At 44.4% G+C, this 19,738-nt stretch overlaps 1 protein-coding gene across 1 annotated transcript; it reads left to right on the top strand.

The window, feature by feature from the left end:
• The first annotated feature begins 1,581 nt into the window (after positions 1 to 1,581).
• LOC125364477 (syndecan-4-like) lies at positions 1,582 to 2,345 on the top strand. The gene has a single exon (XM_048364086.1). The coding sequence runs from the start codon at positions 1,582 to 1,584 to the stop codon at positions 2,176 to 2,178; it is 597 nt and encodes a 198-aa protein (XP_048220043.1). The 3' UTR covers positions 2,179 to 2,345.
• Positions 2,346 to 19,738: the final 17,393 nt, after the last annotated feature.

The raw sequence follows: 19,738 nt of genomic DNA on the forward strand, positions 1-19,738 counted from the left end.
TACTCTGAAAACATTTGTGTTCTCTTCAAAGAGGTAAGTGTTAACTTAGGGTGTCATTATCAAGAAATCATCACTTTGCTGGCTTCCCAGAATCAAATAAATCTTTCTTATCTCTCCTCAGATTGGAATCCATCGGCTCACACTGAGATTCAAGGATACCTCTTCAAAGTCAGCCTGTGGAAGTGAATCCAGAAGCTGTTATCTGTAACTACCCCCAAAATTCTAGAACTGGAGCTGTGGCTAAATGTTAGAGAAATACATTTTAGCAGAAAAAGCAATAGGTCATGGACAGTTCCCAGGTCCTGATTAGTTGCCCTAGGAGCCACAGAAAACCCAATGATGCCAAAACTAAATCCAAAACCCAGAATGGGCTGATACTTATCCATCTCTAACAAGCCTGCAATGCCTGTATATGAGCTATCCTCCTATGGGCAGGGGGTGTCTAATTTAGCTTCCCCTAGCAGGAAATGTGTCACAACCTTCTCCTCAACAGATGTGTGTCTCTTTTGTTTGCCTGCATGTCTGCTCTGCATAAATCCATCCATTTGAGCTTTGCAAATCAAAGCAGGTTACCATCGAAGTATCCTCTAGCATGAAGGCAAATGGGATTTGCCCTTATCAGAAAGGAATTTCTCCTATATTTGTGCTAACCATGGATGGCTTTGACGCCAGCTCTACTAGTCATGGAATCCATCTTTTCCTATTGTTTTGTGTATTAGAGTGAGCTTCAGCATGGATTAGTTCTACTCCAGTATGTGTGGGCATGGGTTTCTTTGTCCCCATCCATTGTGACCTTGTCGTGTGGGTACTGAGGGTAGGTATCCACGGGTGGTGCAGCGTACCTGAGTTTGGAATGGCTCAGGTCCAGTCTTTGTGAACCTGGAAGATGTTTCCTCTCGTTTGGTTCAATGGTAAATAGTTCCTGGCAGCTCTGCTGAGATGGAAAGTGTGTCCTCATCCTCCTGCACATGGAATTTGTGAGCTGCCAAGTGGATCACCACGCAATGAATTTCTTTCATCCTTGCTCACGTGGAAAGTACATGTTCAGTCCCCCTGAGCAAGGAATGGATTTTCATTGGCTGTTGTCAACCTAGAAAGTGTCTACTCCAGTTGTCCTCATCCTGAAGTACATGTCTTCCAGGCCTCCTCAGGGTGGATCTGTTTCTTCCAGATCTGAGGAAGAGAGATACCAAGTGTAGGGCTGGACAATCCTGAATCCATGTCCTTTAGCTCATTTCACTGTGAGAAGTACCCCTTGTGTAATTCGTTTTAGCATGTGCACCGTCTCTGAAGAGAATGTGGATATTCCAATTCTCTTAAACAACAAAGCCATGTCATCCAGCTCTCCACAGGAAGGTGTCATTTTTGTGTCTTCTTAGCAGAAAGAATGTCATGTTTGTTTCCTCAAATCTTCTCTTGACATTTCTTCTTTCCTTCTCTTGTCAGAGCATGGAGTTGATTTCTTCAATCTTTCTTCAATATGAGATCCAACAACTTTAGTGGCTTCACAGCATATTTTCTTGAGATTTACTCTGGAAGAAATCAATGTGAAGCTCCAGCCCCGCTCCGTTCTGGGGCACCATGACGCCTGCCCGCCCGCTGCTGCTGCTCTGCGTGGGCCTCCCCGCAGCTGTCGCCGAGTCGATCCGAGAGACTGAAGTCATCGACCCTCAGGATGTCCTGGAAGGTGGATACTTCTCTGGAGACCTCCCTGATGACGAGGATATCGGAGGGCCGGGGCAGGACAGCGATGACTTTGAGCTGTCAGGCTCTGGAGATATGGATGACTCAGAGGACCATAGGACCTTCCCCGAAGTGATCCATCCCTTGGTGCCTCTAAATAACCACATCCCAGAGAGAGAAGGGCCTGGGAGGCGGGTGCCCACAGAAACTGGGGAACTGGAGGAGAATGAGGTCATCCCCAAGAGGATCGCACCCTTTGGGGATGAGGATGTATCTAACAGAGTGTCCATGTCCAGCACCGCCCAGGGCAGCAACATCTTCGAGAGAATGGAAGTCCTGGAAGCTCTGATTGTGGGTGGTGTTGTGGGCATCCTCTTTGCTGTGTTCCTGATCCTGTTGCTGGTATACCGCATGAAAAAGAAGGACGAAGGCAGCTACAACCTGGGCAAGAAACCCATCTACAAGAAAGCCCCCACCAATGAGTTCTACGCATGAATGAAGCTCCTCGTGGGCACAGCTTGGACTTTTGGGGGAGGGAATCCAGAGGATTGTGAGTGATGGGCATTAGAGTTAGGGGGTGGGCACCTTCATACTGACCCGTTGGGTGTCTCCAGCTCTGATTGCCTCTCCAGCATCAGAAGAGACATCTTCCACTGTGCTGCCTCGAGCTTCTTGATTCTTTGGGCCTTACCTTAGTTATTCTGGCAGGAAAAATATATGGGGTTACCGTTGACCTTTCTAAGGGCAAGCCTGGGGCTGGGGTTTGGATCATTCAAAAGATTTTTAGATTCAAATCTAGAGCTTTTACTGAATGCATCTCATTGGAGGCCCCCCCGCCTTTGTCTTCTATAAAATCTAGAGGTGACTTGTGTGAGTCCTGGTTAGAAGTCTGCCTGGGCTGTCCTCCTTTCCCATTCTGTTCCCAGCCTGCCCCTCTGCCAGGAATCAGCACAAGGCACTAGAAGGCCCTGCACCTTGGCGCCTCGAGGCCTGTCCTCCGTGGGTGCTTCTACACTACAGGTATCTCTGTGGTAAACTTGGGGCCATTCTAGGCTCTGTCAAGTGACTTTTAGAAATCAGTCTTTTCTTTCTTCTTCTTTTTTTTTTTAATGTGTGGAGGGAGGAAGGGTTGAGGAGATGTGTGGAAAGCTCACTTTGAAGTGGATTTGTAGAGTATTTGTATATCTATTTTGTTGAAATGACCATTCATTCCTTTGTGTGCAGAGTATCTGTGCCTGGGCAAGGGTGTAGAGATGGAGAAATGTTTTTTTATCTCGTTTTGTTTGTTTGTTTGTTTTTTCCCACTGCCTATGCTAAGTTTGTATTTAATGGTTTTGTTTTTGTTCTTAGGTGTTTCTTGAAAATGAGAGGAGAGCAGGAGATGTGATTTTTATTTAAAAAAAAATGTTTTTTACTATTTATAGCTTCAGACAGGGCCCCTCCCTTGTTTCTTCTTTTTTTCACCCCTCTTTTGTTAAAAAAAAGTTCAACACTCCCTGCTTATTACCTTTGCCTCTTTCTGAAGTTGCTTCCTCTAAGTTAGCTTTTTGCTGAAGCCTAATTTTCTAGAAAATCCAGATTCTAAAATATAATATAGTGGATGGTGGGGAGTTTATGTCTGTGTTCTTTCTTGTATTATTCTCCTTTCTGGTTCTAGAAAAATAGATAAATATATTTTTTCAGGATAGACTAGGGTATTTCCAATTTCATGTTGGCTGGATGGATGAGTGAGTGGATTTTTGTATGACTAGTTTTTTGTTTTTTTCCTCTTCCCTTTTCTTGCCCCATTCCTGGTGCCTTCTCCTGACTGGGCTGGAATGATTGAGGGTTGAGCATTCAAACACTTTTTCTGCCTTCTTCCTGGGACTCGGCAGAAGGGATTCTTGGATTTGCTTTCTCTGAGCCACTCACATGTGACTTGTTTAAATCAGTTCAGTTTCCATCATGTGAAGGGAGAGATATCACCTCACAGTTGCAGTGACTGACCACACCGGAAAGCTTGGTGGCTCCCTTCCTGGCCCTAGGAGAGGAGAGGATTTCCACGGATTGGGCACCTTGTGTCAGAGACCTACACTGGCATAGTGACTCACGGCTTAGCTTTGCTGAGAAAACCCTTATCTCCCTGGGCAAGGAAAAGGGACGGGAGCAGGGAGGAGGGCAATGGAAAGGGCCTGTGCTCCTGGCCTCTGCCTTTTACACAAAAGAGGCCTGGTGCATTGGCTCATGTCTTCTTATGCCATTGGCTGGAGTGGGTGGGAATCAGGCTCCTTTACTGCATCCAGTGGCTCCTGTCATTACCCCAGCCCCGGGTCCCAGCTGGCTGGGTCTTCTTCTGGCCCCAGTCCCCTGTATTGGAATGAGCACCTTTCTGTAGTCCCTCTGATGCTGTTGTCTGTTACTTATTTTATATATATATATATATACGTATATATATATGTGTGTGTGTGTATATATATATATATATATATATATAAAGATAATAAAACCTGGTATGTTCTAGACCGACAAAAAAAAAAATCCATGTGAAGAATCTACTCAGCATTGCATGGGTGTTTTCCAATCTTCTTCAACAGAGACCTTATGTGTCTGTGGATTCCTCAGTATGAAATGCTTCTAAATCCCCTTCTCTGTCAGGGAGGTGTCTAATAGGCATGGAATACTCTCTAACACTTTTTATTCTCTCCCCAGAGAGAAAAGTGTTAACTGCAGTCTTTTCATCACTATTTCCCTTCCCATAATGTAATCAGTCTTTTCTATTTGTCCTCAGATTGGAATCTATCTTCTCAGGTTGAAGACAGAAGATTCCAATTCAAAGCCATGGCATGGAAAAGAGTTTGTAAGATTTATAATTTTTTTTTTTTTTTGGCCAGCCTTGGGCCTGGACTCAAGGCCTGACCACCATCTCTGGCTTCTTGTTGCTCAAGGCTAGCACTCTGCCACTTGAGCCACAGCGCCACTTCTGGCCATTTTCTATATATGTGGTGCTGGGGAATCAAACCCAGGGCTTCATGTATATGAGGCAAGCACTCTTGCCACTAGGCCATATTCCCAGCCCCGAGTTTCTAAGATTTAACTGCAATTATCCACAAACTCAATGTAGCTCAAGTGGTAGAGTGGTAATGTTGAGAGAAAACAGTCACTGATAGAGACCTAACCCCAAGTTCAATTCCTAGTATTGACACAAAACAAGAAAACAAAGAATGGAGACTTAACCATCTCTTTTCAGCCTCCAACGGCTGCATCTGCATTTCTTCTTAAATTAAGATATCTAAATGTGTCTATTTCTTCTCCTCAATACAGATGGGAGCCCTTGGTTTCCCTGTTGTATGAGATGCATTACTTGCAGGACTTTTCTGCATGTTATCGATCTCTTTCAACTCTGCATATCAAGGTAGTTTTCCAGAGAACGATCCTTCAGTTTGTAGGCCCAGGACTTCTGTCATTCTCAGCAAGGAATGTCTCCTACATTTGTCCTGACTGTGAAAGGCTTTGACTCAAGTGCTAGTAGGCATGGTATACATGTCTTCTCATGCAACTGTTGTTGGAATGAGTATAATCATGGAGCTGTTATTCTCTAGCACATGTAGTTAGGGGGGATTTTTGATCATCAGTCATTACCCTGGTATGTGGCTACTCAGGGCAGCTCTCCATGAAATGTGTCTGTCGGATTGTCCAAATGTGGAATATCTCAGGTTTAGCCTTTGTGAACATTTCAAGTTTAGTCCTGTACTTCCCTGATTCCACACCTTCTGCTCACCTCAGTGCAAGGAGAATATCCCTTGAAATTCCCTTTAGCATGAAATCCGTGTGAACCTCCTTTCCAGGGAATCCAGTGACTATATTTAAATTCTCCATAGTGCTGGCCCCATCTAATCCAGTCTGCCCCAGAAAGGTAAGTGTCATTTTGATGTCTCTGTAAGATTCAGTCCTCCTTGTTTGCTCTGTTCTTCTCTTGATGTTTGTCCTTTCTTTCTCTCTTGAAAGCATGGAATCGATTTCTTCAGTATCTCCTCAACATGGCATCCAACCACTCATGGTTCTTCATCAATACATATCTTCTCCAAATCTACTACAAAAGGACTTGGTGTGCAGAAATCTCTTTAGTATAACTTGGGTGTCCATTGGTCTTCTTCAGTATAGAAACAAGGTCCCACTGGACTCATTAGTATGATGTGAATCAAACCACTTTTCTCATGGAGGAAAGTGTTGAGTAGACATGGAATGTACTCTCAGATGAATTTTGCTCTCTTCAAAAAGGTAAGTGTTTTTGGATAGATACCCAACAGTGGGGCTGCTGGGTCATAGGGGAGTTCTATATTGAGCCTTCTGAGGAATCTCCATACTGCTTGCCAGAGTGGCTGAACCAGTTTACATTCCCACCAACAATGAAGTAGGGTTCCCTTTTGGGCACATCTCCTCCAACAATTGTTATTATTAGTTTTCTTGATATATGACATTCTTGCTGGGGTGAGATGGAATCTCAATGTTGTTTTGATTTGCATTTCCTTTATGGCCAGTGATGTAGAGCATTTTTTCATATGTCTATTGGCCATTCTCATTTCCTCATCAGAGAAGTTTCTTTGTAAGTCTTTAGCCCACTTGATGAGGGGGCTATTGGTTCTTTGCAGTTTTGTTTTGGAAGAAGGTAATTTTTTTAGTTCTGCATATATTTTAGAGATGAGGCCTTTGTCTGTTGAATGTCCGGTAAAGATCTTCTCCCAGTCTGTGGGCTTTCTGTTTATCTTGAGAGCTATGTCCTTTGCCGTGCAGAAGCTCTGGAGTTTGATGCAGTCCCATTTGTCCAACCTTTCTTTGATTTGTAGCCTTTCAGGGTCTTTGTTAAGGAAGTTCTGTCCTGTGCCAAGGAGCCCAAGTGTTTCTCCTACTCCTTCCTTTAGTGTCTTCAGGGTGCCTGTTTTGATTTCAAGGTCTTTAATCCATTTGGAATTGATTTTGGTGCAGGGTGATATATAAGGATCTAGTTTTAGTTTGTTGCATGTGTTGAGCCAGTTTTGCCAGCACCACTTGTTAAAGAGGCTATCTTTCTTCCATACTATTGTTTTAGCTCCTTTATCAAAGATTAAGTAGGCATAGTTCTGTGGGTTTAATTCTGGGTCTTCAATTCTGTTCCATTGGTCTTCAGGCCTGTTCCGGTGCCAATACCAAGCTGTTTTTATTACTATAGCTTTATAATACAGCTTGAAGTTGGGTATTGTAATTCCTCCAGCACTATTCTTTCTGCTTAGGAGTGTTTTTGCTATTCTAGGTCTTTTATTGTTCCATATGAATTTCTGGATTGCTTCCTCTATTTCATTAAAGAATGGTGTTGGGATATTAATGGGTATTGCATTGAATTTGTAGATAGCCTTTGGCAATATTGCCATTTTGATTACATTAATCCTCCCAATCCAGGAGCATGGGCGGTTTTTCCATTTTCTTAGTTCTGACTTAATTTCATTTTTCAAGCTTTTAAAGTTCTCTTCAAAGAGGTCTTTCACTTCTTTGGTTAAGGTTATTCCTAGGTATTTTATGTTTTGGGGGGCTATTGTAAAAGGAGTTGCTTTCCTGATTTCAGCCTCGGTCTTCGGGTTGTTAGCATAGAGAAAGGCCGTTGATTTTTGAAGGTTTATTTTATATCCTGCAACTTTGCCAAAGTTTTGTATCAGCTCTAGTAGCTTGGGGGTAGAGTCTATGGGATTCTTTAGGTATAGGATCATGTCATCTGCGAAGAGAGAAAGTTTTAACTTCATCTTTTCCTATTTGGATCCCCTTTATATTCTCTTCTTGCCTAATTGCTCTGGCTAGGAATTCTAGTACTATGTTGAAGAGCAGGGGAGAGAGTGGACATCCCTGCCTTGTTCCTGATTTTAAAGGGAATGGCTTTAGTTTTTCACCATTTAGAGTTATGCTTGCTGTTGGTTTGTCATAAACTGCCTTGATTATATTCGGGAATGTTCCCTGGAATCCCAGTTTTTCCAGGGCTTTTAGCATAAATGGGTGCTGGATTTTATCGAACCCCAAACAAAATCACAGTAATGCCACCAGCACAACAATGTTCATCGCAGCACAATTTGTCATAGCGAGAAGCTGGAACCAACCCAGATGCCCCTCCATAGATGAATGGATCAGGAAAATGTGGTACATTTACACAATGGAATTTTATGCCTCTATCAGAAAGAATGACATTGTTCCATTTGTAAGGAAATGGAAGGACTTGGAAAAAGTTATACTAAGTGAAGTGAGCCAGACCCAAAGAAACATGGACTCTATGGCCTCCCTTATTGGGAATAATTAGTACAGGTTTAGGCAAGCCATAGCAGAGCATCACAAGGCCCAATAGCTATACCCTTAGAAACACATAAGATGATGCTAATTGAAATGAACTCCATGTTATGGAAACAAGTGATATATCACAGTTGTAACTACTTTCAACGTCCTATGTGTATGTGTAGTTTCTATTATTGATAATGTTTTGTATCACCTTCCTATGTTTGTACCTACACTATTTCTGTAATCTTATCTGAGTATATTGGAAACCGTGTTTACTGGTATTGGAAGTAGGAAATTCAAAGGGAATACCAAATCGAGAGACACAGGGTAAAAAAAGAGAAATAACTACAAAAGCAATACTTGCAAAACTGTTTGGTGTAAGTGAACTGAACACCTGGGGGGGGGAGGGAAAGGGGGGAGGGAGGAGGGCATGAGGGACAAGGCAACAAACAGTACAAGAAATGTATCCAATGCCCAACGTATGATACTGTAACCTCTCTGTACGTCAGTTTGATAATAAAAATTTGAGAAAAAAAAAAAAAAACAAAAAAAAAAAACAAAAAGGTAAGTGTTGGGGCTGGGGATATGGCCTAGTGGCAAGAGTGCCTGCCTCGGATACACGAGGCCCTAGGTTCGATTCCCCAGCACCACATATACGGAAAACGGCCAGAAGCGGCGCTGTGGCTCAAGTGGCAGAGTGCTAGCCTTGAGCGGGAAGAAGCCAGGGACAGTGCTCAGGCCCTGAGTCCAAGGCCCAGGACTGGCGCAAAAAAAAAAAAAAAAAGGTAAGTGTTCACTTAGGGTATCTATCTCATAAACTCATGACTTTTTTCCCTTCCCAGGATGAAACTAACCTTTCCCATCTTTCCTCAGGTTGGATTCCATCTTCTGAGTTTGAGATCAGAGGATCCTGATGCAAAGTCAATCAGTGCTGAAAAATTGGTGAGCCTTATCTGAAATTACCCTGCAAAAATCTGCAAAAGTGGAGCTATGGTTCTAGTAGCAGGAAAAGAAGATAACCAAAACCCCAATAGCATAATCAGGTGAGACTTAATCATCCCTTCTCTTCCTGCCAAAGCCTATATTTGCACTCAGCAAATTTTCTTGCCTCAGCAAGACACATGTTTAATTTTTCTACTCTGGGCTGATGGGTTGTCTCCCATTTCCCTGTTGGCTTGAGGTGCATTACGTGCAGGTTGTCTCTGAATGTAACCCATCTATTTCAACAGTGCTAATGAAGGTAGATCTTTTTTGAAGGAGCCAAAGCATGGAGGCAAATGGTTTCTGCCCTTCTCAGCAAGGAATGTTTCCTACCTATATCCTTTCCCTTGGAAAGCTTTGATTCCAGCTTGTTAGGCATGATATCTATATCTTCCTATTCCCTGTGGATGGAGTGAGTTTCAGCATGGAGTATTTCTTCTCCTGCAGCTGTACACATTGTGTTCTTCATTGATTATGACCCTGGCATATGGATACTGAGGGTACCTCCCCATGGAATGTGTATCTCACTCTCCCTGAATATGGATATCTCTGCTGCAGCTTCTGTGAACATGGAAGATTTCTCCTCCAGCATGGGGCAAGATGTAATGTGATTCCTGCAACTTTCCTCAGAATGGAAAGTGCTTCATCTATCCTCCTGAGCATGGAAAGTATGTGCTGCCCAGCGTTGCACCATGTAATGGCGCTCTTCCATCCTTGCTCATGAGGAAAGTGCATATTCTCTCTTTCTTCACAATGTAATAAGGATATTTTTAAAGATTATTTGCTATCCATACATATAGAAGACAACATATGTTAAACACTATTTACCAGACTTGGTCCTAAGGCCTGATCTTTATCAACTTAGGAAGCAAGATCATGAGATCAAGTTTCTATCACATATCCGGAGCCACATTGCGACAATCTGTACAAACTCATTACTTTAGGGTGTATTGGCACCAGGACTCCCACAATTTATGGCAACATCAGCTGGAAGTAAATGCCCACCTTCAAGATGAGATAAAAGCCATCAAAGGAGGAGTTTTCTGGCTGGACAGAAATAACTGGCTTTGCAGCAATGATTGTTTTTGACCTGTGATTGGAAATCTAGTCATGTCTATGTAACACCTTACAAATATAATGCCTCTGAATGTGAATGGAAAAATATACAAATGCTTATAGATGGAGCCATAGTAAATGGTTCTTTAAGTGAGTAAAGTTTATACTGAGAGGTTTTTGAAGCTTTTCAAAAGAAATTAATAACTGTCTATTCTGTTGATGACATTTCCCAGGGACTAGCCCAAACTAGCCCAAACCTTAGCAGGATTAGGTACCATGGGGTGGTGGCTCAGTATTATATATAGTGCTGGAATTGCTTCTATTGCCTTTATACTTATGTTATGTGTTTTTACCTTAGGATACTGTTCTATCATAGCAGTAATGAAGCGTTTTGCTAAGAATAGATCTTCTGATATTTTCCTCACTTCCCTTAAACATACTAGAGAAGCAACTGTGGAAAATAATAAAGGGGGCATTGTGGGAGAATAATTTCTCTGATCAGTGGGAGACCTAGCCTAGGCACAGAAGTTCTGATGCCTTATTAGCAAACTAATAGTCCTATGAGGAACAATCTCCATTAATGAGTCTCCTGTTTTTGTTGGCCAAAGGAAGCCACTTTGTCATGAGACTCCCTCTTCCCTTCGCCCCCTCCCCCCCATAGAGCCTCCCTGGGGAGACTTGTTTTCCCAGCTGCTCCAGAAAAAGCTTTTTCACAGTAAATAGGGAAGTGTTTTTACAGTAAATAGGGAAGTGGATGGTCTAAGATAATTAGTCTTGAGGAAATAGTAGCTAGGTGATAGAGTTCTGCCTTGACTGGTTTAATCCTTTGTTGTAGTAGCAACACCCTTTGTAGTAGGGATGTCCTTTGTAGTAGTGACTGTTATGTCCAAGTCACAAGAAGACCACCAAGAAGACCACCAAGAGCCAGACATTCCAAAATGCAAAAGCAAGGCTTTATTCAGGCGAGCTGCAGAGGTCGGGCCTCATCCTACACACCTATGCATTGTAGGTTAGGAGGAAGGCCCTGAGCTGAGATTTCACAGAGTTTATAAAGGCAAAAAACCAAGCTACAGCAATAAGGTGTTCAAGCAAGATTAGGATACGGGTACAAATCTGATTGGCTCAGGGCTCAAGGCATTCCAGGGTGGTTAGAGTTAAGCATTCCCAGGTGCTTAGAGTTAAGCAAGGAGTTTCTTGACCAGCTGGGCCCTAATAAGCTTGTCCTGCTAGCCAGGATAATTGGTGCCCTGGGTTACTCATAGTTTAAACAGACAAAACGGGGGCTGCCTGAAAATGGGGTTTACTTTAACTCTTCAGCATCACCTTTAGTACTAGCGACAACCTTTCTAGTAGCAAAATCCCTTCCAGTAGGGACATCCACAACTTTTGTATTCATATGGATATCTTTCTGTATTAATTTTACTCTTGAAGTTGTGAATTGATTTCTAACCCTATATAAACCCTGGCCCTCCTAAAATAAAGTGTGCATTGGTCCACTTGCCTCTACATTCCCCATGTCCTGACAATGGTTGCAGTCACCTGGGTCCAACAAACAATAACAAAGCTTTGTGAGGAAATCAAGCAGTCCAAACTGTACCCAATACTGTCAGTTCTTTAACTACTACTCATCCTTCCTCCCTCAACTCCCTGCTGAAGGATGCAGCCTTGTGATTGGATGGAAATGTGAACCTGGTACCTGGGAGGATGTCTCACAGGTTACAGAAACATTGAGAGTGCAGTTAACCACTGCAAAGTCACAGATGGCCTGCAAATGGAACAGTTTGTTGCCTGTTGGTTCCCAATTTTGATTGTATCTTTTTTGTTTAAAATGTCTTTATCACGTAACAAATGGTTGTGGGAATTGCAGGGGAAGTAAATTAAAAGTAGAAAAGATAATTCATCATATGTCAATTGAGAAAAATGATGAATATTACAAAATCATTTGGCAGTAAGAGGTGGTGTCTTACCTCCCCTCCCCCAGGGGCTTGTTACAGATGGTGCCAAGCTCCATTAGCCCCAAGGACTTTTAGAGGATGCTACATAAAGAAGGTATCCAGGGCTGAGAACATGGCCTAGTGGCAACAATGAATGCCTGGTATACATGAAGCCCTAGGTTCAATTTCTTGCACCACATATATACAAATCCCAGAAGTGTTGCTGTGGCTCAAGTTGGCAGAGTGCTAGCCTTGAGCAAAAAGAAGCCAGGGACAGTGCTCAGGCCCTGAGTTCAAGCCCCAGGACTGGCAAAAAATAAAAATAAAAAATAAGAAAAAGAAGGGATCCATACTCTAATGAACCGGGCACGGGTAGATTAAGCTAAGTTAGATGAGGTTGTTAGTTTTTTCAAGGGGAATTGCTATGCTGATACTATCATGTACCTAACAGGGTGGCTGAGGCTGTAGGGAGGATCTCTTGAGCCCAGGAGTTTAAGGCCAGCCTAGGCAACATAAGGAAACCCACTTTTTTTTGTCCTGGGATTTGAATGGATTTATAGCTGGTGCCAGGGGCTTATGTATGTAATCCTAGCTACTCAGGAGGCTGAGAGGTGAGAATCTTGATATACAGCCTGTACATAAGTCACGTAAGTTTGACAGACTCTTTTTCTTTCTTTCTTTTTTTTGCCAGTCCCAGAGCTTGAACTCAGGGCCTGACCACTGTCCCTGGCTTCTTTTTGCTCAAGGCTAGCACTCTACCACTTGAGCCACAGTGCCCCTTCTGGATTTTTCTATATATGTGGTGTTGAGAAATCGAATCCAGAACTTCATTTATGAGGTGAGCACTCTACCACTAGGGCATATTCCCGCCCAAATCTGACAGACTCTTGTTTGTGGTAGAGCTCCAGCCTTGAGCAAAAAAAGCCCAGGCCCAGAGTTCCTGCCCCAGGACTGGCAGAAAAAAAAAGAGCAAAAAGTGAACTCCAGATCAACTTTTTTGTTAATTTCATTTTTTGTTTTTTTGGCCAGTCCTGGGGCTTGAATTCAGAGCCTAGGCTCTTTCCCTGAGCTTCTTGTTTTTTGGGGGGGCCAGTCCTGGGCCTTGGACTCAGGGCCTGAGCACTGTCCCTGGCTTCTTCCCGCTCAAGGCTAGCACTCTGCCACTTGAGCCACAGCGCCGCTTCTGGCCGTTTTCTGTATATGTGGTGCTGGGGAATGGAACCTAGGGCCTCTTGCCACTAAGCTATATCCCCAGCCCCCCTGAGCTTCTTTTTGATCAAGGTTAGCACTCTACCATTTGTGCCACAGCACCACTTCTGGCTTTTTCTGTGTATTTGGTACTGAGGAATCCAACCCAGGGCTTTCATGCATGCCTAGACAAGCACTTGACCTCTAAGCCACATTCCCAGCCCCCAGCTCAATGTTAATGGTAAGTTGAGGAAGGATGCTATGGTGACCTGAGGAGAATCAGGAGATTCCAGGCACAATGGGGGCCATGGTGGAAAGACTTAAGTAGGGTTATGGGTGGGGGCAGGGTCCCAGGTAGCTGGAGGGTTCCAAGAGTTTATAATGCAGTTCTGGCTATTGGAACCTCTAGTTTGAGCACATCTCAGGTTCCTATCACCTGAGAGGTGATATTTAGATTAAGATTCTTGGCTGGAGGGTAGTCAGTGGGCCAAACTGTGGGAACAATATTGAGTTATATAGACCAAAGCAGATTTCTATCCCATGTTACCAGATCTTCTGATTTTTCAAGAGAAGAGGGAAATCTAGTTTGTTTTATTAAAAACCAACATGTATTTTACTAAATTGAAAATGTCGACTCCAATTCGAACAATAGTAGTGTGGGCCAACTCAAATTTCCATTTGTGACCTGAAACTGGCCCTGGGCAGTCCAGTTTGTGACCTTTGGTGACTGGCAAGTGTGTCTCCAGGTTTCTGTCCCTGCTAGGCATTAGTGCCAGGTACAAAATGGCCTTCCAGAGGCATCTTAGCTTGCACATGTCCAAAATTGTCACTTGTCCCTTCCTCTAAGTCATTCTGGTTCCTGTTCTTAGTGATGAGCCAGGAAGTAAATCATAGTCAGGGCCAGACATCTGGGGAGCTCATGGACCCTTTGCCTTCCTTCCTTCTCGCTCTTTGTTAGTCTCCAGCATGTCCTCCTGGCTGTAGTTATGGTCAGTGCCCAGAATCCACATCCCTTCTCCATTCTACACCACTGACTTCAGCCACTTGAGGCTATTTTCTTTTGGCAGGGGAATGTGTATTGGGGTTTGAACTCAGGGCTCACATTTCCAAGGCAAAACTTCACCACATCACTGCTAAACTACATCTCAAGCCCTGTTTTCGTTCTTGTTTCTTCCTTTCTTTTTATCTCCCTGTCCTTCCCCTTTCCCTCTTCTCCCTTTTTTCATCTCCTTCCCTCCTCTTTTCTCCTTTGCACTAGTCCAGAGGCTTCATTCAGGGCCTGAGTGCTGATCCTGAGCTTTTTCACTCCAGGCTTGTGTTTTACTACCAGAGCTGCTACAAGTTCCCTTTGAGTCTATTGGTGGTTAATTGGAGATAGGGGTCTCCTGGACTTTTGTGCCTGAGCTGGCTTTGAACAAAGCTGATGGCTTTGATCTTCACATCTTAGATTCCTGATGTAGCTAGGATTACAAGCATGACCCACCAGCATCCAGCTCTGAAATCAGTACTCTTTGTTGTTGTTGTGGTGGTGGTGGTGTAATGCCCATTGTAATGCCCAAGTCGAGAGAGAGACCCACCAAGACCACCACCAAGAGCCAGACATTCTGAAATCCAAAAAGCAAGGCTTTATTCAGGCGAGTTGCAACTCGGGCCTAGCCTCTTACACCAATGCAGTGGAGATAGGGAGGAAGCCCTGAGCTGGATTTTTACAGGACTTATAAAGGCAAAAACTATGAAATTTACAGCAAGCAAGTGTTAGGGCAGAATTAGGGTAGGGATGGAGGGCTGATTGGATCAGGGCTAGGGGCATCCTAGGGGAGTCAAAAGTTATCAAGGAAGTTTCCTGACTGTCTGGGTCTGTTTCTAGTGTCTTTTTTATCTCATACTTTGTGCAGTCCTTCCCAAGGCCAGGCACAGCACAGAGTAGCTTCTTTACTTGTAGATAGGTTTTTTCAAGGAATTTACAAGTGCTATAGGGAGTCTGGCTTTAGGGTTGTTAAAGAATTTGCAGCTTAACAGCTTTAGCAAAAACAAATCAGTTCCTGAAACTTAAGCATACTCAGGGTCATTTATATTTTAATGTAAACAACAAATTGACTAACACCTCACAACAGAGTCACTTTAATTTAACCCTTCATTGGTGGTAGCAAGGCTTGAACTCAGGGCCTGGGCTCTGTCCCTGAGCTCTTTTTTACTCAAGGCTAGCACTCTACCATTTTCAGCCACAGCTCCACTTCTGGTTTTTGAGTGATTAATTGGAGATGAGTCACTCAGACTTTCCTGCTCTGGCTGGCTTTGAACCACAACCCTGAAATCTCAGCCTTCTGGGTAGCAAGGGTTACAACTGTAAGCCCCCACTGGTATCTGGCTCAAATAAGGTGCTTAACTCCCATTTCCTTTCTAAAACTTAGAATTAAAGAAGAAAGAAAAAAAAGAAAGGAGAAAGAAAGAGAGAGAAAGAAGGAAAGATAAAACGTAACCCAGGCCAGAGCACTTCTTTTGCCCTGATTTGATTCCTGCCAGAGCAAGGACCAGGAAGAAATAAAGAACTGTGAATAGAGTAATGGAGACTTGTGGAACAAGGTGGGAGCTTGGTAAGTGTGCAAATACTCTCTTATGCATCTCATTAGTCTTAACTTGTGGTCTGTGGGAAATGATGGTCGGCTAGCTAGGTTACAGCAGCCTGAGAAGAAGCTGATGGGTGTGTAGCACCCTCTAGTGGGAATCCTGAGAGGGAGCCAAATTGCTGGATTCCTTTCTGTTATATCTGGAGGACTGCAAGACATGCCTTCCAGGTTCTGCTTCCCTGGCCCTTCTACTCCTGAAGGTAGGTAGCAAGATGTTGCCTCTACTCCTGCTCCACTGAAGTCTGGAATGCTCCTCAGGGTTGCAGGACTGAGACATGTTATTCAGGAAAATAAAGGAAGGATGCTGAAAAGGAGGGCTGGAGGGACAGGGAAGTGTAAAGCCAGGGTAGGGAAAAGCAGGAAGCTGTGTATGGGAGTCTCTTCTGTAGAGGGGAATCTCTTCTTTAGAAAAGCTCTATTATTTATTTATTTATTGTCAGTCATGCGGCTTGAATTGTGAGCCTGGGTGGCTGTCCCGGAGCTCTTCAGCTCAAGCCTAGCGCTCTATTACTTGAGCCACAGCCCCTATTCTGGTTTTCTGTTGGTTCACTGGAGATAAGAGTCACACGGGATTTTCTGCTTGGGCTGGCTTTGAACTGTGAACCTTTGTTCTCAGCCTCCTGGGTAGCTAGGATTTCAGGGGTAAGCTACTAGCACTTGCCTAGAAAGGCCCTATTTTTACATTGTGTGTGTGTGTGTGTGTGTGTGTGTGTGTGTGTGTGTGTGTATGCATGACATTAAGAGGGAAGTCCAATAGAGTTGGGATTCTTCTCAGAGGAGGTAATTTCTTTTTGAAGTTGTGCAAAAATTGTCATGTGATCAAGAAGCCTTTGGAGAAATTTAATGGTTGTGGTGGCAAAGGGAACCCTTGTCCCTCCATCACCCCTTTCTGGCAGAGAGAACACCAGCGTATGGAGAGCCCAAGAGGCTTAAGGGGATGATCGACAGCTCAACAGATTCAGCCAAATCTGCCTGCCTTTTGCCACCTAACAGTAGAAGTCACCTGGCCTGGCTTCTGCTGTACTCCAGTGGTGACAGCCATCAAGAGCCTTCCTAGGCTCAAGGGGATGGGACATAGATACACACACACACACACACACACACACACACACACACACACACAGATCATTTCTCTGGGAGGAATGTGAAATGACTTGGTCTCTTGTCTTAAACTGCTACTCTTCACACTGCTAGAGAAACACTAAAGCAGCTTCACCTGAGCTGACAAAGTAATAGCAGGAGAAATAAAGCAGATGATACAGATCTTCTTCCAGTGCTCATAGTGGAGAGAATTATATTCTATTTGCTCCCTGACACTCCCCGCATAAAGAAGGGGCCCCATCCAGGGACATCTGGTCTTGATTGTCTGGGTTGTGTACAAATGTGGACTCAGCCTTGCCCTCTTCTCCCATAGGCCTCCCTGGGCTGTACAGACCTGAAATCCAAGTGACACACCAATACAAATGCCACACATCTCCAGCCCCGTGTACTCAGAGTACACCAGGTACCACTACACATTTGAGCTCATGCAGGATGGAACTGTGGGTGCCATCTTCATATTACTCTTTCTGCTGGCCACCAACAGCTATGGCTTAGGGCCTGGACTCTGTGTTCCAGACTCTGGTCATGAGTTGTCCTGGTAGTGGTGCCGGCAGTTTAGCAATTCCTGATGCATGGAAGTCAACATGGTGTGGTCCTTTTTAATGAACTCAACAGTCACCCTAGAAGGGAGCTTCCTGTCTCTGGCCTCTCTGGCTGCCTCCACTCATGGTTTTCTAAGCACAGAGTCCTTATGTAGAATCTCCTTTTACGTAGAACAGTCTGTTCCTACCAGGGCTGGTTCAGAGGGCATCCTGAATGGATGGAACAGAATGTGGGATTTGCTTCTGAATTAAACCTATGGAGCCAGTGGCTCTATAAGGGAGGTGGGCAGGCACACTAAGTTGGGGTGTATAAAGTATGAAGAATCCTCCAAGATACAAGGCTGAACAGAATCCTGTCTTACCAAAGTGAAGACAACAGGGCAAGAGACTTCAAGAGGAGTGAGCCAGAAGCTCAGGTAAGAATCAGCCTCTATTTGGTTAAACAGTAACATTGGCCAAGGTAATCTTGAAGATGTTAGACTCCTTTTCTTTCCTTGTTTCTCCCACAGTACCTACTCTGGAGGGACTTTTGATAACACACAAAGGCCCTTGTCCCCCACCATGTATCAACTGCTGCTGTTCTCCAGAAAGGCCTGAGGGGTGCAGGGATTTTACTGTTTAAAAAGCCCTGCTGAGAGTTCCAAGAGGGTGGAGAAAAAAAGACTGAGAGTTGTTTTAGAATGAATGTCCTCCAAGTAGAAAGACTGAGGCTCTCCCTGGGAGTTTGTGGCCCTAGTTCTAGGAAGGGGGTTCTTCCCCCACCCCCTTCCTCCCTTTCCTGGGGCTGGAACTCAAGGCCTGGGCTCTGTCCCTGAGTTGTTGTTTTTTTCTCAAGGCTAACATTCTACCCCTTGAGCCACAACTCTACCTCTGGCTTTCTGGTGGTTAATTGAAGAGTCTATTTCCTGCCCAGGCTAGTTTTTAACTGTGATCCTTCTTATCTTTACCTACTGAGTAGCTATAGCTACAGGTATGAATCACCTATTTTTTTGATGTTGTAGTACACTAAAATCCTATCTACAAACAAGCTCAGGTGACACTGCATTAGTGTTTCTCTAGCAGTGTGAGGAGCAGCAGTTTAAGACAAGAGACCAAGTCATTTCACATTCCTCCCAAGAGATGTGATGTGTGTGTGTGTGTGTGTGTGTGTGTGTGTGTGTGTGTGTGTGTGTGTGTGTATCTATGCCCCTTCCCCTAGAGACTAGGCAGGCTCTTGATGGCTGGCCAGGCCAGGTGACTTCTACTGTTAGGTGGCAAAAGTCAGGCAGCTTTGGCTGAATTTGTTGAGTGCTGATGTAATTACTCTAGGGCCCAGCTGAGGAGCAGTGAGCAGCCTAAGCCACAGAATGAGCTCCTCTAGGGACAGCCAAGTCATCACCCACCCCCCTCAGCTGAGTGTGAAGCTGGAGTGCTGACACAGCCTGTCCTGTGCCATCTCCACCCAGTGTCCATGGAACAAGGCACATCCCAATCCCGGGACCCCTATCTGAGCCAAACCTGAACATAGCAAATAGGGTGAAGTAGTGAGAAGCAGAATGATAGTGCAGCACCACACAGGGCCCCTGTGGACACCAAGGCTCCTCTGCAGGTCACTGTCAAGTCTGACACCCAGTGAGTTATGGGGACAATGCTGTATTAGAGTTACAAATCCTAGGGAGGACTCTGTGAGACCTGCTGGCTTATAGGCAATGCTGGAAGGTCGTAGGGACATACAGGCCCAGACTGTCACTTCTGCTGGGTGTGCCACTCCCATGTGGCAGCTGGGGTCTTGTCACAGGTTTTGGTGTCTGTCCACAAGTAGGCCAAGGACTCCCACTGTGTTGGGATTTTTAAAGCAGTAGAACTCAGCATCTGCCATTGTTCTCACTTCCCTTATGCCCCTCCTGTCCTCTCTCCCTTGTGGCCCTTGGTCCTCTTTCCCCTCCTATGCCCAGTGCTGCTCCCCTGTGGTATCACAACAGAAGAGCTACCAACTAACCTCTAGACCCCACCTGTCACTCAGTCCTTGGATCATGGCCTTCCCTGGTCTGAGAAGTGTATAGCAGCTCTCATTTTCTCAGTGTGAGGTGGGGCAAGGGCTCTAGCCTCAGTTTCCCCATCTATAAACAGAGAGTGTTAAGCCTTCCTCATTAGACAGTGGTAAAGTGGCCTCAGGGAAAGTCCATGCAGCACTATACAATGCCCTGTGCTAGTCTGGTAGCTCCTGGGAAGAAGGGCAATGATCTGTGGTGAGGTAGGAAAGGAATAGTAATGTGTGAATCTGTCTGTTGCTTTAGGCTCAAAACACCAGTGATTTTATTTATTTATTTATTTATTGCCTAGACTGTAACATGACCCATAGAACCAGTGTCTTGGA

Source organism: Perognathus longimembris, chromosome 1 (genome assembly GCF_023159225.1).
Source record: "Perognathus longimembris pacificus isolate PPM17 chromosome 1, ASM2315922v1, whole genome shotgun sequence".
NCBI lineage: Eukaryota > Metazoa > Chordata > Mammalia > Rodentia > Heteromyidae > Perognathus > Perognathus longimembris.